General features: G+C 40.8%; 1 protein-coding gene and 1 pseudogene across 1 annotated transcript in view; both read right to left on the bottom strand.

Moving 5' to 3' along the window:
- IL15RA (interleukin 15 receptor subunit alpha) overlaps nt 1-23,513 on the bottom strand; it is a 43,139-nt gene extending 19,626 nt beyond the window's left edge. The window contains exons 1-5 of the mRNA XM_036760920.1: nt 23,209-23,513; nt 5,853-6,047; nt 4,760-4,819; nt 2,643-2,918; nt 1,900-1,932 (exon numbers count right to left, since the gene is read on the bottom strand). Of these exons, the coding sequence (XP_036616815.1) occupies nt 1,900-1,932; nt 2,643-2,918; nt 4,760-4,819; nt 5,853-6,047; nt 23,209-23,314 (670 nt within the window). The 5' untranslated portion in view covers nt 23,315-23,513. The remainder of the gene's footprint in view (nt 1-1,899; nt 1,933-2,642; nt 2,919-4,759; nt 4,820-5,852; nt 6,048-23,208) is intronic.
- LOC118851462 lies at nt 1,256-1,730 on the bottom strand (annotated as a pseudogene).
- Nucleotides 23,514-24,657: the final 1,144 nt, after the last annotated feature.

Genomic DNA, 24,657 nt, shown 5'->3' on the forward strand with positions numbered 1-24,657 from the left:
CTCTTTTAATTTAAAGACCTCTGGGCCTCACCATCTGAGCTGTCACTGCACCCTTATAACTTATGCTCAGCAGCTGAACTTTCTTTTATGATGTCACATTGTTATTTGGAGGTGACCCTGGTGTTTAAAAGCTATACCAGTAGAGTTCTAACTTGGGCATACTATATTCTATCATGTGAGATCCATTTTCATTGGAATTTATTTTTGGATTTTCACAGGCCTAGATCCACTGTACTCTTTATCAGATGAAATATGACTCATATTAGTGACATACTCCGAAAAGCAAACAACAGCAACAACAAAAACCCCAACCATTTCTATACATGGGATGGACAAAAAGAATACTATGGTAAGATGTGATAGTATAGTTATCCCATCCACATCATGACTTTCCCCATAATGGTTTTGATAAATGGTGGGTTGGCATAAGAAATTAAAGGAGAATTTAGGGGGGAGTTTTGCAGAAGATGCAGATGATATGTGAAGACCAGCAGATGACACAGAACCTATGACCAAATACTTAGCCCAAATTTATAATAAGGTACTATAAACACCCCATGAAAGAAAGCTAAAAAATTCAGACTTCTCTGGCATGAAGGGAAGGCCAAAAAGTTTTACACAGATTTTCCAGATTGAGGGGGTGCCTTGCCCCACAATGTGGAAGGGATAACTATAATATCTTAAATGCTGTAGTCTTTGTTCTAATCATCTTAAAATTCAAAATTTATGTAAAAATCACATTGTCTGACATTTTTTATTAAATAAACAACTCCTCTGGTTGACATTCCATATTTGTTCTGTGCCAATTCTTTTATACTTTTCATACCTACTTTTAGAAATAAATTCTAAAATCACTGGAGAACTTTCAGTCTTTAAGAAGAATAAAATTATTTTTAGTTTGACAATATGTCTTTCTGTAAAAAAATAAGATGGAAATTTTGGTGCAAGGTACCTTCATTATACATACACTTTAGTTCCACTTTATTCCCCACTAAAGATTTTGATTACCGGTCTCTTGTTGGTGTTTTCATCTACAATACCTCTTCCCTACTAGAGGGTAAACTTGAAGGTAGAGACCATATTTTTTTTTTGATTTTATATATTTATTTTTTAAAGGCCAACACATATTTAGACAACTTAAATATAGTTCCAACAGAAATACTCCGACAAAAGCAGCAACGGTCTCAAAATGTGGTCTTACATTTAGACATTTGCTGGGAAAATCTGAGTTCTTTGATTTAAAAAAAAAAAGACTTTAATGGTACACATCCTTCTTATCTGCAATGTAATCTACAATCTCTTGTGGACAAATTAACTTTTCAGCATCTATGTCAGGAATTTCAAACCCAACTTCATCTTCCACGGCCATTACAATTTGTACTTGGTCCAAACTATCCAAGCCCAGGTATTTCATGAAGTGGGAAGATACTGAAAGCTTTTCTGGATCAATCTTATCATATAGTTTCAAGACATAGAGGACACGGTCCTTAATGTTCTCCAGTGTCAGAGGGGGCAAGTCACTATATTGGCGACTCCAACTGTAGGAATATCCCGAAAACCTGCGTGTGTGCAGAGGGAGGGAGCGCCGCTGCCGTCCTCCTCCTCCTCCTCCGCCCCGCCACGGCGCACGGGACCGAGCCGAGCATACCACACAGCGGCGCCAAGGCCGGGGGCAGGTGGCGGACACAGGCGGCGAGGACACAGGCCGCCATAGCTACATAGCCGACCCAGAGTGCAGAAACCACTATATATGTGTGTGTGTGTGTATGTATATATATGTGTATATGTATGTATATATATGTATATATATGCACACACATATGTATATATGTATATATATATATTTTTTATTTTTTTTTTACTTTGTATTCCCTGTATATCCAGCTAAAGCGCACTTACCAGAAGCGGATACAATAGCACCACGTTGTGCAGCTGCAAAGGAAAAAGGAGATGAAAAATGTTTACTACTGAAGCCTGAGGCTGCTAAATAGAGCAAGTGTTTCCCCCCCCCCTCCCTCCCCTCCCCATTGACCTTTAATCAAACAGACACAGGAAAAGTATGACTAATGTGTAGGTGCTTGACTCATTCTTCTGGAAAAGAACTGGTTGTCACAAGATGTATCCTGGAAGAATAAATAATGTGCCTCACTGGTAGTGAGTAGGGCCAGACTTTTGGATAAGAAAAGCCCCGGCAAACACATGACAGAAGGGAGTCAAGACTCTAAATAACATCCTATTTGAAATACAAAGCATCCCCAAACTTTAAAAAAAAAAACCAATCCCAACACAGTACGATACAACAAATGGATACACTACGAAGAGTTCTGTCACTGGAAAGGCATTGGAAAGTATCTTTTATTCCTCTGTAGTGGGAATCACTAGGAAGATGCTACAATTTGATGGCTCAGTCTGGAAGCTGTATGCTCCTTTTCCCGTGGATTGGCTAAGTTAGGCCATTATTCCATAGAATAAAGACTATAGGCTGTGGGAGTACCCAGGAGCCAAAGGGAGAGAGCTAACTCAGCATTAATTCTGAACCGGAATGTAACAACGACATGCAAAAATTGCTTTGCCCTAGCTACCAGACCAAATTTAAGTGACAAGAAATGTGGAGCTAATGTGGAGAGGAGTCAGTGGCTAACCTGTTATTATCCCATGGGTACTGGGGGAGGATTGCTCCACGGTCTGTGTTGTTGTTTGAGCCAGGATTGTGAAGGACCAGTTTCGGGTTGTTATTATGACTGTTGCAGAAGGTGGTTCTGATGATATCTCCTTGGAGACTGGCTTGGAGACCGTACCTGCTAATGCTGGAGGTGCTGTGTGTATGGATGATGAGAGGGAGATAGAGGTTGACACCATGACTGTCTCTGTTGCCACTGTGGTGTCTGACTTGGAAGCTTCTGGTTCTACAGTGAAGCCTGAGATATTGAGAACATAAATATTTTAAAGGAAGTCTCTTTTGGGGCAGGAGTTGGGGTGAAGGCTGCTTTAGAAACATAATCCAATAATCAGAATCTAGTTCTGACCCTACTAATATCTAATATTTACCTTTGCTCCCTGAAACTAACCTTTTGGGACATCTCTTGAAGTGTAGCATTTTATCTCATTCAGAATGACCACCAAAATTCTGAGAAGCAGAGAGGATCTGCTATTTATTCTACCACAATGTAAGGAAAAAGATATAAAGGTTTTGGTAGGTACAGATATACAGAAAGAAGCATTTCTACATCTGTGAAGCAAAATATCTGAGATTTATTTTTAAAAAACAAATACTATATTTACAAAGATGCCTTGGATTCAGGTTTTAAATTTCTAAATTTTTCTCAAAAACCTGAAATAAGGGAAACCCTTAGCTGTCCAGTTCTCCCAGCAGAATTAGTGAGAATCAGAGAGTTAAATACCTCAACCCCTGTTCGGACCTTGTGGTAGAGAGATAAGCATGGTTTGGGAGACCTAGCTTGACCATTCCTGTGTGGTACTTAGTGGCAAAATGAAATATAATGTAATATATTTTTTACCAATTTCCATAAAAAGAATTATATACTTTAACACATAACTCTCTAATGTAGCCACATATAGTTCTGGATGACGATAGCCTCAGATTTGCTTGCTGACTCCACTGTGGAAGTAGCCTTTTTTCTCTGGAGAGGGGAAGGCAGGGCAATTGGGGTGAAGTGACTTGCCCAAGGTCACACAGCTAGTATGTCACGTGTCTGAGGCTGCATTTGAATTCAGGTCCTCCTGACTCCAGGGCCAGTGCTCTCCTCATTGCGCTTTCTGAAAAGCAAAGTCCTTTTATGTCTCTCTGGTCATATCTGTTTATGGCCTCTTCTATATACTTCCCTAGCTAGAAGCTCAGTGCAGAATCTTTACTTTCTTTGCTACCACTCCCATTTGTCATATATTGCCCAAAGAAATGTACCAAAGCATCATTTACATTATATCATGTAAATATGGTGGACAGATATCTTAGAGTAGCAAAGTTAGTATATCTGTGGCAAGTTGTCCAAGTTTTTGACAGCAGAACTTTTGACAAGCCGTCAGGCTTCGAGGTGAGAATTTTTGATCAAGACATAAGGGTAGGTCTGGGAATGTAGGTGATATAGCAAAAGTGAAATCCACAGAACATTCCCAAACTTATTTTTATTCTAAATGCCTTCCTTTAAAAAAAAAAACAAACCAGAACCATTTACTGTTAATTGAAAAAGACTCATCTCTTAAATAGATGAAGAAGACACAGCAGAAGAAACAAAGGGCCTGGATAATAAGCAAACACCATAATCTATCTCTAACTAATATGATCAACTAAGAATTTAGTGTATCATTCTAGAAATTTGTAACTGATGAGTAGAACTTACCCTGAGAACGAACAACCCCGAAGAAACCAGGATGGAAGATTACCCCAGGCTCAACGGAAATGCATTGGTTACTACATGCATCATAGTAATAAACCAACTATCATTATTCTGATTTAAAGACTCTTGGGTTTGATCTGAGCCACTCAACACTTCACTTTAAAATGATGCCAAATATGAAACACAAAACCAGGATGTGAAATAGAAGTCAAGTGCCCTTGATTTTAAAGAATTGAAATTAAGATGATGTTAGACTTTTTCTTTAGTGGTAGCTATCTTTTATTTTTTTTTTACAAGTTTGCAAAGTTTCCTAGCCACAATTTATGTATTCTATGGATATAGAAAAAAAAGGTAACAGCAGGAGAAAAGAGTCCTACAACAGCATCTGATTTAGATATTCCTACCTTTTCCATCAGGGGTGAGAAGTTCGTTTGTTGGTTTTTGGTGAACTAGGGCAGGATCTCCTAGATAAGATAATTAGATGATATTTATGGCTGAAGTGTGAATTGTGGTAGTTCAGAAATGTAAATACCTTTGTTATTTATTTTTTCTCTTTAACAAAGAGGTGGTGACTCTTTTTAGACTGGCTGCCTTAGAGGTACAAGTAATGAACTAAAGATTGCCTTGAAATTCGTCCAGCTCAGATTATAGAATTTTACTATTCTGGGTATTGGCCATGACTTATATAGATGGCAGTTTCTTCTGAGGGCAAAACGACCTGTGGCAATAGGCAGAAACTAGGAGGAAAACCTGATCTCTTTTACCAGGACATAAAACCTACTGTAAGGACTGTGCTATAAATTCTGCTTCTCTGTGAAATCAGAACTTTCCTAGTTCTCCCAATGCTTGAACAGACCATATCTTTTCATTTGTTCCTCAACCACTATGATACTGACTCACACACCTGAACAAAACCCAGCACCCTACCTTGGTCCCCTTTCCTTAGCAATCTGCACCTGATAATGGCTTCTCAGCTTTGTGCAACCTTCCTGGCACTTCTGGTCCAAATGGGAACCTCTTCTTCTAGGCTCAAGAAGCCTTATTCAGCCTGTGTCACAGAGGGACATACAGTCTGTATCAGGTCTTTTCCTGGCTTTGGGCCTGGGGTAGTTCTTTCTCCAGTCTATGTTTAAGTGTTCTAAGCACTCTGGAACCATTAACTTTCAAGTCATTTCAATGGGATAGGTCAAGAGGCAGCATAATCTTGGACCTCATAGCAAGAAGATGGCTGAGCTGGTTAGGATGAGTCTTCTAGTCGACAGTTTTGGGGGCATGACTGCAAATCCTATATATTTCTACCCATCTAATTCAACTCTATTAGAAATGCAGCTTGTGAGGGAATGCTGACTGCAGTCCTAATCTCAGGTCTATATGTCAAACAAAAAACTCTTTCTAACAAGCTATTTATCTGTACTTTGATCATTTGGTGATTTATATAGCTTTTGGTATCCTCTTCCCCACTGACCCAGGAAAGCTGTAGGAAAAAGGGCCACTTACTGATGCATTTCAGATTGGTCTCTGTCCAGCGGGCAGTGTTTGAGTTCTGGTCAAGCATACACTGAATGAGGTTGGATGTCCCAGCTTGACGTTTGAAGCCTGAATTACAAACATACCGTTCCCTGGATTTCACGCTGTGACTCTTGACCTGAATATCTGCATGTTCAACAGATCTGGGAGTAGGGCATGTCACTTCTGTAAAAGTACAGAGAAGAAGGAAGATGGAATACTCGGGGCTACTGTTACTATCAGGCCCATTAAGACAAATGCCCCATGTTCTAGAAGGTTGATAAAAAAAAAACTTCTAGAAGTCTTTCCAAGGATCTCACAGCCCTATTCAAGCACATCCCTGACCTTACACTGCTAGTAGCATGAGCATAGGAAAAATGGAGGTAACAGAAGATCCTTCTTCATATTATGGCATGGTACAGGTTAAAATTCTGATTCAGATTAGCTATGTTATTTTTGGCACATTACTTAAACCCTAAACATTTCAACTTCTGCACTTATAAAATGGAATGATAACAATTGTACTAACTACTTCACAGATGTTGCAAGAAAAGTACTTTGCAAACCTTAAAGAGCTATAAGAGCTATATAAATACTTATTGACCACTTAACATGTGCAAGGTATTGTGGGGAATACAAAGAAGAATCAGACCTGGTCCCTGCCCTTATGGAGCTTACAATCTAACCAAAAATGAAGGAGATTAATATTACTTACTATTTTACCTAATACAAATTGCTATGGGTCCTGGGAAAGTGGTCATTTGCAAGAAGATCTTGGTAACATTTGAAATATGTATACTCTATCACAGTGATGCAAGGTAGGGAGCCTGCTGTTATGAAAAGTCTGAAAGGGTTCCCTTAACAGCCAGTCAATCAATAAACATTAAGTACCTACTATATGCTAGACACTGTGCTAAGAGCTGGGAATACAAATACAAATAAAAACCAAGATAAAACAGTGGTATCAGGTATGTTATGGCTAAACCATACAGACTAACTTCTGTAACATCTCAGTCAATATCATTGGCTTATCTCTATGTGTCATGGGGTCTTGTCCATGGTCACAGACAAAGTCTTCATTGAAACCAAGATTAGTAAATAAAGAGGTGAATTTGAGGGGCAGCTAGGTGGTGCAGTGAATAGAGCACTGGCCCTGGAGTCAGGAGGACCTGAGTTCAAATGTGACCTCAGACACTTGACACTTATTAGCTGTGTGACCTTAGGCAAGTAACTTAACTCCAATTGCCTTGCCTTCCCCCCTCCAAAAAAAAAAGATGAATTTTATCTGAGTAGAAAGAGACTGTGGAAGCTCTGGCAAACTCTGTTCCTTCTGCTCAGCTCTACTGCAGAGAGATCATGTTGGAATTTAAGGTATAAACTTCATTGGTTCAGAGAAGGAACCTTAAAGGTCACCTAATGTTAACTTCCTCATTTTATAGATGAGGAAAATGAGGCCTGGAGAGGTTTGGTGACTTCCCCAAGGTCACACAGGTAATGGGTGGAAAAGTCAGGATCTGAACCCGGATTCTACAAACTTTTTGCCTGCTTTCATATCTACCTTCACTGATGGCTAATAGGTCCACCTGGTTCATTTTCCACCATAAAACTCTACTAATCTCTGCCACACAAGTGTACTATTCTAGTCATGTGGCCTATCCTGTTACTACCTTTCCCTATTCCTCCAAGCCAGATTTCCTTCAGGCCTTATCCTCACTTGGCTGACCTTTATACTGACTGTGTCCCAAGAGAGTCCTCTTTCACTGTTATCAAACTTCCTGTTATCCTCTTCCACTCATTCTATCTTCTCTAATTAACTAAAACCTGGGTTATTGACATCTCTTTTCTCACTCTTCCTACCTCCCTACCCCAATCTCTCAAGACCAGAGAGTAGTTAGTACACTCTTTGCTTTCCAGTAACCTCTCACTTGAATCTTTTTTGGGAGGGTCTCATTTAAGGTTAACACTATCCAACTACCCACCTTACTTCCAATACTCATTACTATCATCTATCAATCTTCAGATCACTTACCCACCTTTCCTCTATTATGATAGCATTTACTTCACAGTCTCCTCAGCATTCTTTTCCTGCCAGCATCCTTGGAGTCTAAATTATCTATCCTGAAAACCATTCTAACACCCTTTCCTTCAGACTGTTGACCTTATTAACCTCTGTGACCCTTACCTCCACTTTACTTAAGCTAATCATCATGGTGTCCAGCCTTGGACCTCATCATCATTCAAAACTGCTCCACCTCCAAGATCCTCAATTTTGAAATTACCTACTCTAACCATAGTTTGATCACTTCTACCTCTTCCTCCTCTATCCCTTACTCCTTCCAATCCCTGTTCTGAGCCTTCATCATAGCCTTGTCCTTTGATTCAATTCAATTCAGTTCAGTTCAAAACAGGATTGCCACCCAGGACTGGGACCCAGATCCAAGTATGGGCAAAGCAACAGAGTCCTGCCTCAGTGCCAGCAAAGAGAACCGTGTAATCTCCTTCCGACCAGTTGTTTGACAGCCTTACTCTCTGTGGGCTGAGAGCTCCACAAGCAGCCGCTGCCACCACCACCGCTGCCGCCACTGCTGACTCAGTTATTCCCAAGGCTTGCTCCTGGTTTACTAGGATGGGGATTGCACTGCGTTCCTCCCTCACTCAGGTCCCACAGACCTTTTCTACTGACCTTCTAAGTTGTCTTTGGTGTTTGTGGGTTGAGAAGTCTAGAAACTGCCACAGCTGCCAATGATTCAGTCCCCTGAGGCCTGCTCTGTTTGTGCTGGCACTGCCTGCACCGGACTGTGCTCCTCTCTCCGCCTGGTGCAACAGACCTTTCCTATCCACCTTCCAGGTTGTCTTGGGCTGGAAACTTGTTTCAATCTGTCTGTTCTAGAATTTGTTTTGCCATTTTTTGCAGGTTGTTTCAATCTGCTGTTCTAGAATTTGTTTTGCCATTTTTTGCAGGTATCTGGAGGGGTTTGGGGGAGAGCTCAGTTGAGTCCCTGCTTTTACTCTGCCATCTTGGCTCTGTCACCCCAAATTTGCTGTTTGTTATCAAAATTATTTTATTTAGCCACCATGCTGAGTCTGAAGTGCAGCATTTTCCCCTCTGGTGATGATCTGTGTATTCTCTCCAATTATACCTTGTTTTCTTTAGTTAAAAATTCTGAACAATTTTTTTGCATAATTTCTTGTACTATGACACTTCATTATTTTAAAAAATGTCATGCTCTTCTGGGTGACAGTTTATTTCTATGTAACTGTCTTCAAGGTCATTCACTTTTGCTTGCATAGGATTGATATTCCCTTTTGATTTTTTAAATGTTATTGCTTTATCTTTTGCCAAAGTTCCCTCCACTTCAATATTTTTGTGTTCCAAATCTGTTAATTTGTTTCATTTCTTTAGAGTGATTCTAAATCATGGACTCAATTTTTTCCTAGCCTAGAATTACATTCTTATTCCTGTGTTGAGCAGAACTATTCTCTGCATTTGGAACTGTAATCTTACACTACTTTATCTGAGAGTGTTGTGCCTCTGCGGGTAACATCTTTCCTTAGGATAAGGGAAATCAGAATTCCTAGGGGCCAACTGCAACCCATCAGGGTGAAAAGACATGGAAGAAGAGACTATATTGGCAATCAGGAAAGAGAATGATCATTTGAAGGGTTAAGGGTAGAATTTCATAGACAACTGAGGAAAAGAATGTTGAATGAATGAATGCTGCTAACATACAGTCAGGTGGAAGTCCTAGACTTTTAGCTTTGGAGGACTGAGTGACAAAAACTACCTACACTTGGAATACGTTGAAATGACCTGGGAATTTCTTGAAGATGTTGCTGGTGTTAAAGTAAAGTGACATTCTGGCCCTGGTTTGTGCAGGTGTTGTTGAAGTATCAGCATCACTTGGAACCAGTTCTAGTCTGTTCAAAAATACTGCAGACAACAAGCTGAGACTCAATATCTGCACATTTTGACCATCCGTGGAGCTTGCAAGAAGGTGTACTGGAGGATAAGAGTGAAGTAGTGACAGTAATCACCATAAAGGTATACCTCACTCCTCAATTCCTGAAGTGGACTTAGCGATTCTTAATCACCTGCGCAACTGCCACTTCCACAAAGGGGTAGGTTGGGGATTGTCTTCTCATATCAATTCACTTGAATCCTACCTGATTTTTATAATTTAAACACAGGTAAAAAGTACTAACCTTGCAATTTTTGTTTGCACAACAGCTTCCAGCTGTTACATTTACTTTTGATTTTTTGTATGTTGTTCTTTGCATTTACATTCTGTGGTCACTGTATATATTGTTTTCTGGGCTCTGCTTACTTCACTCGGCATTGGTTTATATAGATTTTTCCATGTTTCTCTGTATTTATCACACACATCATTTCTTATAGTACAGTAATATTCCATTATATTCACATACCACAGTTTGTTTAGCTATTCCCCAATTGATAGGCATCTACTTTGTTTCCAATTCTTAGCTACCATAAAAAGTGCTGCTATATATATTTTGGAGTATATGGGGTCTTCTTTCTTTTTTTTTTTTCAAATCTTCCTTGAGATATAAACCTGGTAATGGAGTCTCTGTTGCTGAATTAGCTAGTGCTGCCACCCATCTCTAGCATATAGCATTCAACTTGGCACTTGTCAGAATGTCAGTGGATTGTTGTTGATCCACACTTGCAACTTTGCTTTATACATGTAGTCTTAATTTCTCAGTCATAGCCCACTTCAAAGCCAGAAAGTCCACCTTGTGAATGGGATATCATGTTTTGATGTCACTCAAACATCTGCTGGCAAATGCATCTGGTTTCATATGACCATCACTCTCTTGGTAAGGGACTGCTCCCAAGCCCTCTGAGCTGCCAGGACAAAATGCTTGCTTGGGTCAGCATAGGTCATTACCAGCACATGTGTAAGGCAAGTTGACCAAAATTTTAATGCTCGTTTACACATCTATCCATATACACATGTCAGTTTCAAAAAACCTTTGTGTTTCTTGCCTGTTTCTGTGCCTCTTTAATCACGTATATTTGAGTAAGATCATTTTGGTTTGTCAGCAATAGCAGCATAATTTTAAACAAATTTTCAATACTAACCATTAAATTGGAAACAAGTCCTCAGTATGAAGATTCTTTGGCTGTGGCTAAGTCAGGAAAGCTTCTCTTTTCTCTAGGTTGATGCTCACACCTTTTGTGAAACAATGTGACTCACATACTTGATGGAGGCTCTACAAAACTAGTATTTGCCGATCGAAAGTTTCAAGCCGTTTTCCTCTAGCTGATACAACACTTTTGATGATATCATCAAGGAACACCAAAACTTGCAGGTGATTCATGTCACTAACTACTTTTTCCATTAGTGGCAGGTATCAAGTGCCCCTGGGATGCCTTGGGGAATAAGTTCAAACGGGTAAAATCCAGATGGACAGACGAAGGTCTTTTCTTTATCTTCCTCTGTTGTGTGTGTTTAACCTTAACTTCACAAATTGAATACAGAAAAACATAGCCTTATAGAAAATCCAAGGCATTTTGAACTCTTGGCGTAATATATTGATCTACTTTGGCTCTCTTGTTAAAAGTCTGGTAGTCTACCATATACACATCTTTCCGTTCTTTGGTAATACCACCATGGATTCTATTAGACTTCTTGATGATGCCATTCACCAGCAGGTTCTTAAGATACTTTTTGAGTCCATAAACCACAGACAAATGGGTCTTTCTAGATCTTTCATGGAATGGTCTTGAATTGGTAAGCTGGATTTTGTGAGTTATTCCCTGTGCACATCCTGCATATGCAGGGGGAATACAATACTTGTCTTCTTGCTGAGTTTCTGCCTCAGCTGCTCCTTCTATTCCTCTTGCCCTGGAGAATCCCTTAAGTCCACTTCAGGAATTGATGAGTGAGGTATGCCCTTATGGTGATTACTGTCACTACTTTACTTTGTCCTCCAGTACACCTCCTTGCAAGCCATGGATGGTCAAAATGTGCAGATATGGAGTCTCAGCTTGTTGTCTGCAGTATTTTTGAACAGAGGAGAATTGGTTCCAAGTGATGCTGTTGCTTCAGCAACCAGCGATAGAATGTCACTTTATTTTGACACCAGCAATGTCTTCAGGAAATTCCCAAGTCATTCCAACATGTCTTAAGTATGGCTAGTTTTGGTCGCTCAGTCCTCTAAGGCTAAAACCTAAAAAACGGCTGTATATTTTCTACAAATGTCTCTCGTAAAATGACTGGAACACAATAGTCACTCATGCTTCACTGTCTAGGACAGGAACGTACTCTACATTCTCAATTTTTATGGACACCTCTTTGTGAAGTCCTATGAGACCAGGTCGAAAAGAGCCAGTAGAATTGCTTATGAGATCATTGTGTTTGTTGGGGCTGGGGTGACCTCCTTCCCTGGTCCAACTTCCTTTTCCCTAAAACTGGTCCTATAGTCCTGCGCCTGTAATATCAATTAAGTTGGGTGTCTTTGATTGAGTTTTACTAGGTGCTAAACCCCAGGCCCAAACCCCTATCTACTAGGTGCTAAGCCTATGTGGGCATGAAGCCCTCAGGAGCCTAAGGGGAGTTGCTAAGACTAGAGCTAATAGTAGGAGCCTGAGTTCTGGTCACTCGGATGACGTCTGATGAAGGCTAAAGAGTGTATAAAAAGAGAGAACAGAGCTATTTGCTTGAGGCTCTCACTCTTGGCGGTGTGCTGATGTGGAGACTCTGGGCAGCTGTAGTTAAGAGCCCTCCAGCTTGTAAACCCGGATATTCGGACTTTGTTAAACTCTGGTAACTATGAATCTAGATTTGAATCAGACAAGGTCTGTCTGTTGATGTTTGTAATTTGTTTGTGTTTGCTCTGAAGTTCAGGGTGTTGGTTTTTTCCCTGAACTAAGTGAATAATATTTGTATGCTGGATTGAAATAACATTGTTAACCCCCTTAACGTTGGTTTCCTTAGTAAAGCGGATCAAAAGAACCTGTGTTGGCAACTTTCTGTGTGCTGGTTGTTGGTGGGTCTTACACCCCTACAGCAGCTGCTAGTGGATTGTTGCAACAGCACCCCTGAAGTCCCAAGGTTACATTCTCTTTTCTAATGCATTTAGCCTTATGTGGCCATTTTCTCCACAGTTGTAATGGCTATCAATTCTACTTTCCTGATCTTTCCCAGATGGCAGTGTATGCATGTCAGTCATTCTGCTATGTTCTCCAATCCAGGAAAAGTCCAGGGCTTTTCCAAGAGGATTGCTGTAGGCGTGGCTCAAGCCAGTACCCTCTTAGTTTGGGTTCAATGGTGGGATGAAATGAGGTATTCTCATGTCATTGAATATTTAAGGTCCTAACACAGAAAGAACATGCAATAAAGTGGCATTTAGTTTTTCTGGACATTTCCACCCTTTTCTCCAAACTCCCATGGTCTCAGGCACTTATCAAGTCTGAGATACCCAGATTATCTGTGGCTAGGACTTCTTATGACTCTCAACCGGGAAGCTGTCTCTGAACGGCTGGGGCTAATCAAGTTGTGTAGGGGAAGGAAGATGTGTAAAGGAAACTAGGGGTGAAGGAAGTTATGTCAGGAGAACATTGGTTGTATTCTCCTTTGGAAACATTCTTGTGAGCTTCTATTTCCATTTCTGCAACCCCAGAGTAACTTCTACCTCATATCTTTAGTCCATGCTTTGATGTGAATTCCTGGACCATTTATATTTTAGGCTTCCAAGTGGGTATCTTCTGGACATTCCTGGGCCAATTTTCCATGTCACGTATAGTGTCTAGCAACAATTCAAACTTAGGTGGGTCTCAACTATCCAACTGTACTCAAAGGAATTCATTATATTCAAGGTCTGCATGTACTTATTCCCTTGCTGACCTCATTCTCTATCTCAGCCATTACTGTCCTTAGATCTACTAATCTCCATAATTTTGCATCTACTCAGAGCACAGTGTCTTGTGGTGTCTTGTTTCTACATCTATTGATGCAATAAATGTGGAATATAGTTGACTTCACCATCCCCAGATTGTTTTCCAACTTTTTGTAAGCAATTTGGCCATACTATGTCAGGATTCCTGGCCATCAGGCCTCCCAAAAGTTACAAAAGCATTGAAAGCAAAGGGGATGGGAAAAGTTGAAGTGGGAAGAAGGAGGCTGTGCCTCCAAATGAGAAGCAAATGCTTCCCTGGGCACTCCGCCAATTTAAAACAAACAAACATTTGCACTGAGATTCTCTGTCAGCCAATCCCTCTTTACTATGTTTGAGGTTCTCCAACTATGCAGTACCACTGACATTCATGTAAGCTGATTTTCTCATGTTTGTTCCTTGGGGCATGAGCCCTCTCCTGAGAAAGTTTCTAAGCTGAGCCAGCAGAATTTCCCTGCAATGATATACCTCCAATGCTTGCCATCGGGAGGAATGTTTCTACTCTATCCAGTGGGCCTCTCCTTTTTTTGCTTTCTGGAGAGGTTTCACTATTTGACTCAGGGAAAATGGGTATGCACCAACAACACTGTCTTCTAGTACCCTAATGTACCTGGCATTGGGTTGTCCCCCAGATGCCACACTGTCCTCCAGATGCCACAGGGTACATATACCATCTTGGAGCTCTAGTAATAAGAAAAGGAAACTCTTTGCCTGATAGAATACAGCTTCACCATCGATATCACATTTGTTGTCTGTTGCAGCTGGCCAAGGTTTTCCTTAGCATCTTGAAATAATTGTGAACCCAAATGTATTTTCAAGTCTGTTTCTCAAATGCTGTGCTGTGTTGCCCTCTTTGATCAGTCATTATTTTATTGAGGGCCTCTTCCACCTCACAAGGAGGGGAGAGGGAGCAGTATACATACTAATATTCATGAACTGTTCTCAATCTGAATTTCTTCTGGTAATTTGTTATGTTCACGTGACTCTGACAATTCTTATAGCATATCCACAGTGGCATGTCCTAACCTCCTTCCTAGATAGACTATCCTAATGTACCCTAACTTGCTTATATCGCCTAACCTTCAAAAGTTTCCTCACACTCTCATTCCCATATACAGGATCTGTTCCAAGTACCAGTAAATCCTTTATGTATATCAATATTTGCAAGATGATGATATTTTGTCAATAACAATTTTGGAGGATCACAAAGTTGCTCCAAAATGCCAATGTTTAACCAATTACCAAAGAACAATATATAGTTTACCAAACAATTTAGTCAAATCTGATATATCCCAGTAGCAATAATAACCACCATTAACCATTAACCACCATTATTGTGGAAGCAACATTCTAAGTATAGCTATGCTAATAAAAACAGTCACAAAACATGTGACATTTTATGATGGCACCAAATACCAAGCATTACTATTTATAATGCTTGGGTAATATATAAGGGTTTGTATCAGTAAGGCAATAATAACAATGTAGATGATAATTGTCAAAATGCCCATGTAGTTCTGTATTGCAAAGTATATGAGACTCTCCAAAGGTAGAAGTGGTAGCCATTTATTCAGATACCAGAGAACCATATCAAATAAGCCATTTATCCAATCTATCACAGCAGTAAAACATTCAATATATAATATGGAGCCTTGCCATCCCAAAACCTCTCTGACCCACTGCTGGGGTCTTTCCAAAAACAAACTCACAGCTAAGTCAACCTGTTCAGCTCTAACTATCACTATGGCGGCCATTAGCAGCCATAACTGCTCTCTCTCTCTGCATTTCCTGTGACATAACTTCCTTTTCTTGTCAAGAAGCTCCTCCTACCACACGACTTAGTCTTCCTGTGATGTAAGCAGGTCACATGGCCTATTAATGGGTAGGAAAGATCTTCAAATCTAAATTGCCACTACAGAGTTGTATTTGGTAAGATCTGAAAATGAATCAGTTCCGAATTAATCAGGAAAACAATTATATCCCACCTCAGAAAAAAATCCAAATAGCATAGCATGACAATTGATATTTAAAATTCTCCTCAAAATTAGCCACTTCGGGGTTTATTCAGCTTCCAACTCAAGTGATAAAACAATAATGATAGTAAAATTATAACAAAAATTAAAATAAACATGAGAAATAAACTTTGATAATATTGCTATAATGAGTTCTTGGATAATATTGAAGGAAAAAGAAAAATTGATTCCAGGAACAGATTTCCACAATATAACATCAGCTCGTCTTCATAAAGCAGATTTACAAAACATGGCCCACATTCACAGTAATTCTGCACTTAGAAGGGAAGTTATGAAATGGCTTGTGCTCATCTCCTTAGTCATAGAGGAAACTATCATTGGGCTATGGGTCGAGCTCCTAGCCCTGCACTAGGAAAAGTCCCTCTCTCCTGTGTGGTTCCCATGTTGCTCACATGCCAAAAACAAAGGGACCTTGGGCAATATCAAGACAGGGTCAGCAACAAAGTATTTTAAGACATAATATTAAATTTGGCAAGTGTATTCTTTAGCAAAATGCTGAAAAAAAACAACCACACCACAATTAAGCAGAAGGAAGGCCCTTCTGTTTCTCTGGTTGATTTATCAGTTTCTTCTGCTATTGAAGCAAGCGCCATGACAAAAACTCAGTCACACGTTGCCCATTTTGTCCCTTTAGAAATCATCTTTCATGTCTTAAAGAAAGGAACTGCAGATTTGGCAGACACCTACCATTCCCACAGGATGACCCCCTCCTCTCTCTTCTCTCCTCATTCTCCATAAGAGTTGCAAAAACTTCCACTGTTGTCCATAAGGCTAATCTCAAATTATTCTTCTCTTCCCAAATCATGAAGAACTACAAAGGCATAGTGGGAAATGTCTTGCTGTATGACTCTTTGATGTTTCTTAAACTCTATTTTATCACTAAGGACCTTTCTTGTAACTTTGATGTGTGGCAGTTTTAATTTGCTATGGAATCTAACTAGCTGGCTTGCTCAATCCCCCATGCTTTGCTTCCCCTGACTATATTCTGATATGCTACAACTCTGTCCTTGTTCCTTGGTATAAGGACATCACTGTCAAGATGTCCACGGTTAGAACACTGGGTGGTCCCTCATCTACCCTGCATGTAGAAGGCCTATTATGCTTAAATGCTTGGAGGGAACTGCTCTACTTCACTTCAAGGTTGGGGTGGGGAAATTCTTCTTGGTTCACAGCTAGAGGGAATGCCACATCCTCTTATAGAGGCAGAGGAAAAATGCCCTATTCCTGTTCAGACGGATGGAGGAATGCCCTATAAAAACCTCACACAAATCCTTAGCTAGTGGAACTATGGTCCTGTACTGCTTGCTTGTCTCCCACTCTCAGCTGATGCCCAGAGATCAATTCCTCCTACCCACAGAAATCACCTAACCCTCTCTATGAGACTCCCCAAGGCACTGTCCCTCTCCCTTCCCCTGTCCCCATTTAGGTTTAACTGCTACTGCACCTTGCCACAGAGCCATTGCAGTCTACCCCTGATTGCCAGTGCTTATAAGCATTAATATTAAAACTTCTGTAATGACTTTTGGAGTCACCCCTTCCTGACAAAATCCAAACGAACTAGTTGCATGGGTCATGAGTACCCTTAATCCATGAGTCATTGGTCAAAGATACAAATAAGGTTCCTGGCAGCTACACCTCCACGAATGTAGTGGAATCAACAACTGTCTTCTTCTGCACCACCTCCCATCTTTACTAGAGAGAATGAGGGCTCAGTCACAGAACCCATGCTTCAGTGGTAGGGAGTAGCTCATAAACCATTGCCCTCATCTGCAACTACTCAGCTAGGCTGCCTCTGGGATATCCCAATGAGAATGGTGCCAACGATTCAAGACTCCAAAGCAAGGGCTTGTCTGAGGAAACTTTGCCCCTACTCCATCTTTCCTTAGAGCCATGAGCTGCTGACCAAGGCTGTGAGAAGGACCTCTGGCAGCTATACCTTTATGGGCAGGATTTCCGAAAATCTGAAGACACAATAGAAATTATTTCGTCACTCTTTTTAAAAATATGGAGAGTTGTCAGGCAGATAATAGTAAAATTATATGTATCTGGGACTTGATCAGTGACTGGACCCAAAGATCTATTATTATTATTATTATTATTTTAGTTCTAGTAAAAGGGTAAAAGCCATAGCTTGAATCCCATGCCTCAGCAAAAGGGAACTTCCCTTTTGTTCTATACTTTAGATTTATGAGATGTTGACCAGGGCTTAGGAACAGGACTCTTGGGTTTGATACCTGAGTGAATGGATAACGAATGAATGAATAACGCCCTGGCAATAGACAAATTTGTTTATTTGTGGCCAGAGGTTGTTTCAGAAGGAACAAATACAGATAATAAATTTAAAAAATTCAGAAGAGACAGAAATGATAGAGACTAATGAAGAGAACAAGGTAAAGAAACTTTAGAAAAATCCTTAGAAAAAAGGTACAGAAAAAGAGAGATCTATTTTCTGACCTTCACTCATAATTTCTTCTTTTTTGAGTTTTATTGTCATTTTGAGCCATTTCTTGATGTCATATCATGATCTTTAGGGAACACTATAGGAAACTCATTCATCACAGACTATTTGCTTTCCTTCATAGTTGCTAATTATACTTTGTTTTTTCTTTAGGGTTTTACTCAATTTTTTTCCTGATCTGTACGATCCTTTTTTGCTAGTTTGTTTCATTGAAGTTTTTTTTTCTCTAGATATCTTTTGTTTCTGGTCTTCTTTTATTATCTATCACTCACTCTGATGCCTCCCTCTTCACTGGTGCCACCAAATATCAGAGGTGTTCAGACAGAATCACTATGTTAGGACTGGGCCATGAATAATCCTGCAATTTATTTTATGCTCACTGCCATGGCCACATGAGGCAAGGGGAGGATAGTCACTGAGTTAGTGCTCTAAATATTAAAGTTCTTCAGTGTTAATTCCTAAGTTTTTTTTTTTTTTACCTTACACTGTTCTGTCTTCTTTTCTTGAGGTTTAGCTCTAATTACTCTCCGTATGGTATTTAAGTCCTTTGGAGGTTGAAGGATTGGAGAGATATGCAGAGAGCTATTAATATATCATCCTGCTAAGTTACAGGAGAAGTACTATATGCAGGAAGGGGAAAGGATACAATAGTAAATATAGGGATACAAAGTCAAAAGATATCAATACAGGTGTATTTTTAAAAAAACAACCATATTATGGCTGGAATACAGGATATACCACCAGAGGTAAGACCTGAAATACCAAGGACAATAAAAACAGATGATTAGAGAACACTGAAGTTGATAAAGAGATTAAATGCTTTGGGCAAATGCTGGGTAGGAATGAAGGGGAGTAAGGTGGTACAGTAGATGGAGTCCCCTGCCTGGAGTCAGGATGACCTGACTTCAAGTCTAACCTCAGACACCAGCTGTGTGACCCTGGGCAGGTCACTTAACCCTGTTTGCTTCAGTTTCCTCATCTGTAAAAAATGATCCGGAGAAGGAAATGGCAAACTACTCCAGTATCTTTGCCAAGAAAATCCCAAATAGTTGGACACAACTGAAAAAACTTAACAATTAAAAAACCTAATTAATTCAAAAGTGTTATTAATTGAATATACTATCCTTCTTGGAAGGATGGAATTTTAAAAACAGGAGTTTCAGGAATATAATGGTTAACATATATGCATACATACACACATACATATAAATACACAAACATATAATATATGCAGATATATGTGCAAACATATTATATGTATATGTGATTATATTGTCTCCCCAATAGGATTTGAGTTCCATGAGGATAGAAACTATTTCGTGTCTACATATGCCCAGTGCCTAGGTACTCAATAAATGCTTGTAATTAATTTTTTAAAAAGTGTCTTACTTCTGTCATCATTTCCTGTTCTCCAGCCATCCAGAAATAATGTGGTTATTTTTATTTTTTAAGGTTTTATTGCTATCTTTTGATTTTATAACCCTATATTTCCCAATGTTTACCTTCTTCCCCCTTACAATGCTTCTCCTGTGACCAGCATGATGATGAATTCGTAGCTTTCTGCAAGCCTCTGAGTACCAGGCACATTATAGACACAATAAAAAATACTAGTTGACTTACTGACTCTTCAATTCTACAATCTCCAACTGAATGAATGAATGAATGAATCTCTTTCTTCCTTTTTCTCCCTGTTCTCTTTTCCATTCTGTAACAAAGAACACAAACGTAAAGTACTAAAAGCAGGAAAAAAATTTAATATCTGTACTGGGTAATTAATTATGTTTATTCTTTGTTGTAAAGTTTGTCTGTTTTATGTAGTAATGCTACAGGATTTCATCATTATTTGTAAAGGTAGGGGTCTGCCCCACTCCAAAAGAACAGAATACCCAGATTTCTTGATTAAAATAATCAGAGGCAGAACAGGATGTGAACAATGTCCAGATCTTCTATTGAATCAATTAATGACAGGTATAAACTAATGGGATTATTTGAAGATCAGGTTATGACCTTTGGGATTCGGATATTTTTTAAGTAGCAAATTAGTTTGGCATCTGCCATTCTAGGGGCCAGACATGTTGGCAGACAGCTTCATCCGAACCCCTGAAAAGGAATCCTTTGAGTTGGGTTAGAAGGCAAGAAGAAAAGTGTCATTGTCTCCTCTTCCAACCAAAGGAAAACCTTTTAAATTCAACAAGTACAGCAGCTAGGTGGCATAGTGGATGGAGTGTTAGGCCTGGAGTCAGGAAAACTCACCTTCTGGCCTCAGACATTTACTAGTTGTTTGACCCTGGGCAAGTCATTTAACCCTGTTTGCCTCAGTTTCCTCACCTGTAAAATGAACTGGAGAAGGAAATGGCAAACCACTCTAGTATCTCTGCCAAGAAAATTCCAAATGGCGTCATGAAGAGTTGAACACAATTGAACAACAACAAAAAGAAGAAAACCTGTATGAGTTAAAGTGAAGCTTCATTTTAATGCCAGATGAGAATGGAAACACAGGCAAAAGCAACAGCTGGCACATCAAGAGAGCCCGTGGCAGTGTGGGATGGGTGGCCAGCCTCTGAGAAAAGACTGTAGAGATCTGTGAGAGCCAAGTGCTCCACTGCTGATCTGTGTAAACCCTAAGAATAGTTGTGTCCACAAAAAAACCACCAATTTTTATGTACTTGCAGTGAAGAAAAGACTTATGTTTTGGCTTTGGTCTTTCTAGCTGTACTCATACCAGAATGAACAGAGATCTTTTTAACATAAAGGAAGATTAGCTACATCTACTTTCTCCCTCATTCTTCCCAGAAAGAGCTGAAAGCCACATATTCCTGAATACCCTTACTACAATGAAACAAAACACAACTTATTTTTGACTGCTTCCCCCCTTTTCTAGACATTCCCCCATTATTCATTCCTCTCTGCCCTCAATATTTTCTTCTTCCACTAAGTATAAAGTTTTTGCATAGAATGTGTCCAATCTTGCCCTCTCTCCTTATCTAGTTTAGAAGTTTAGGATGGAAAGTGAAAGCAAAAGGAAGAGCCAGTTCCTCCTCTAGTTCCTTCCCACCATAGGAATGCGAGCAGGGCAGATTCTTTCTAAAACATATCTTTTTCTTTCCATGACTCTAGTCCCAGTCCCTAGTTCATGCCCTCCCCGCCCCCTTCCCCCTCTTAGGAAGCTTGAACTTCCTTGAGGCACCTGTTTTAAGCCCCATGAATCTGGTTCACCAAGAGTTGCACAGTCTTGAGTCAAATAGTTCACGTATTTCTGCTATTTCAGAGCTCCTAAAAGTTATCAATAAAAGTAAAAGCCATAAAATGCTCTCACAATCTGGGGAATCTTTAGCATTCTAGTTAGAGGTCAACACTTTTGACTCCTATACCAAACTGGTCACTGGTGTCCTCCACTGCACACCCCCCCCCAATTAATTAACAGATATGAATCACAGTGAAATTATGGTGATCAGAGTTTATAGGAGACAAAATTAGGAGATAGAAGCAGTTTAAAGAAATAGAGAAAATCATGTAGAAAGTACCTGCCTGTTACAGGTACCCAGAAGGCAGAATCAAAAATTAAATCTTTTGCAGCTCTCAAAAAGGTTGGTCATAGCCAGCAGACTCAGTCTATTCTGGCCATGCTTCCTACCCTCCCCAATCCCCGCCCCCCCAGTTGTTTTTTCGAGACAAGAGACCAGCCTTTAGTGACTGTTTTGAATTGCTAAACACCTACAGAGGCCTCTCTGAGCTCATCATCTTGCAAGAATCATCACATTGGTTGCTTCTGCAAACTAAACTTTCGAGGTGAAGCTCTTACAGCCATCTCTACCAACTGAAACTGGAATATATTCTCATGCCTAGTTCCAGTTCATCCTCTACAACTCTCTTCCCTACCTCCTCCAGTAGGGGTGGGGGTGGGAATGTTAATCTTCCAATCCCAGAGGCTTCATTCTGACCCAAGGACCCATTCTGACTTCAGGAACTGCAACTCCAGTATTTCTCTAAGTCCCTGAGGCGCATTCACAAAAGAGGAAAATGAGTTTCAACAGGTTCCTTATAGGCATACTAGAATCCAGTTATCCTGTCTTCCCTACAAGTATTCTTCCAGCTATGCTGGGCATAGTGCCTGACACACAGTAGACTTAATAAATACTGATAGATTACTATACTGCACTAGACTATATTCCCTTCCTCAGTTTCCATATGGAGGTCTCTTCTCTGCAGGAACTAGATCCCATCCTTTCCCAACAAGCAGAGGTTTTCCCATTTTCCTAACCCCTCCAATGCTGGTGGTCTTTCTTTCTAACTCTTCGTCAAACCATAACCGAGCTCAATCTGAACCACACATTTTTGCTCATTTAAAAGTGAGCTTTCAGCACATAAACGCTTGGTGGCTTATTCAACAATTAAAAACACCTGAGTGAGAAATGTGATTCCCAGTCAAGAAGTCAGGAGGATCTGAAACTGAAAGTCGAACAGATGAATCGCCCGTGAGCTCATTCGAGAGCTGTCTTAATTTTACCTGGGCCTAAAGCTGGGCACAGAGCTCTGCCCGGGCCCCAGTGACTGGTTATCTTTGGTTTCCGACAGCTCCCTACCCTCCTACTGCCCGCGCGGCTCTAGAGATAAAGAGGTTAACTCCCGCCCAGCTCTTTCCCAGCAGCTGGAGTAGTGGGCAACCCGAGCCGCGCTAGGTAAATAGGACTCAATTCTACTTTCAGGACGCTCAAAAGCCGGACTCCGACCCTAGAGCAATGCGTTCGGGACCCCAAGTCAGAGAGGGTTGGATATCCCTTGCAGCTTCTAGGAATCCCTACCCCGCCCTCCCTCTTTCATTTCCAATCTCCAGCCCGGTGGAGGCACATCATTTCTAGACATGGGGCGGCCCCCGCTTTCCAGAAAGTCTCCCTCCACGAACTCCCCGGATGGGGTCGTTGCAACCTCCTCTGCTTACCTCGCAAAACGCAGGGCGGCAGCTGCAGCAGGAGGAGGAGGAGCTGTGTCAATTTCAGGGGCAGGGCGATGACCCGGCAGCGCAGAAACTGGCTGCAGTTTGCCATAAGTTGAGGCTTCCCGCCTCTGCCCTCCCCACCCCTACACGCTGGGTCCACTGTGTCCGAGCGCCAGAGCGCCACCTTAGGTTAGCTAACCACGTGTCCACTGCAGCCCACGCTCTCTTCTTTGGCAGCAGAACTTTAACGAGGTTGCGGTCTCCGGGGCTCCAGTTTCTCCTAGCTGGAGCGAAGGGAAAGGGCTGTGGGTAAAGAGACCCAGCAAAAGCTGAAAAGAGCCTGAGTGCGGTTTGCTGGTGGGCGGAGGTCCGGGGTGGGGGACAGTGGCATTCACTTTCACTTTTACTTTTGCTTTAGCTCCAGGGAGGATTGGAGAGAGGTAAGGAGGAGAAGGCAGCATCTCCATCCTCTCCCTCATATACGAAGATTCCTCATCCACCTCCCCTGATCCCAAAACACTTCTGGGCCAGCGTCGAGAGGAACTTAACCCGTCTTACTAGAAGCTGGTTTAGAAAGAAAACTGCAGCGTTTGTCCCAGATGCCCTGCCATTTAGCACAGCTTCCAGAGATTTTACACCCCTTCCTCCTCGCCACTTTACCCCAAATGCCTATCCAATCTACTGGCACCGTTGGGTACTATGAAAAGTGACAACTTTCAGGTGTAACAGTCCTTCTGAGGATTACACGTGTGAACAATTACTTTTATCCTGCACAGAGTTGTGAAAGTTGTTGAGACTATAAAATTGTCTTCCATGAAGTTTCCTGCCCAGGTGAAAGTAATTTCTCCTTCAAAGTTTCTTGGAGTATTTTGTCAAGAACCATGGATCTAGAAATGGCAGGGACCATATAGTTCATTTATTCCATTTCCCTTATTTTACGGAGAAGGAAATGGAGTCCCAGAGAGCTAAAGTGATTTACCCGAGGTCCTATAGGTAGTGTCAGAGACAGATCTTTTCTTTGCTCCATCAAATTCTTCCTTGGATAATACTTATTTGTCTATGTTATTCTGATAACACTTTGTATAAAACTGGGCAGCTAGGTGGCTCAGTGGATAAAGCAGTGGACTTGGAATCAGGAAGACTCATCTTCATGAGTTCAAATCTGGTCTCAGAAACTTACTAGCTGTGTGATCCTGGGCAAGTCACTTAACGCTGTTCGCCTTAGTTCCTTATCTGCAAAATGACCTGGAGAAGAAAATGGCAACCCCCTGCAGTATCTTGGCCAAGAAAATCCTAAAGGGGGTCACGAAGAGTGGGACAGACTGAACAATTGTAAAGCTAATTAGGAGCACCGATTATGCCATTCCTGACATCAGAACTGTCTGGGTTTGAGGTGGAGAGAGTCATGTTCAAATCCTATGGAACCAGAACCCTGCGTTTATGGCCCAACTA

Source organism: Trichosurus vulpecula, chromosome 5, assembly GCF_011100635.1.
Source record: "Trichosurus vulpecula isolate mTriVul1 chromosome 5, mTriVul1.pri, whole genome shotgun sequence".
NCBI lineage: Eukaryota > Metazoa > Chordata > Mammalia > Diprotodontia > Phalangeridae > Trichosurus > Trichosurus vulpecula.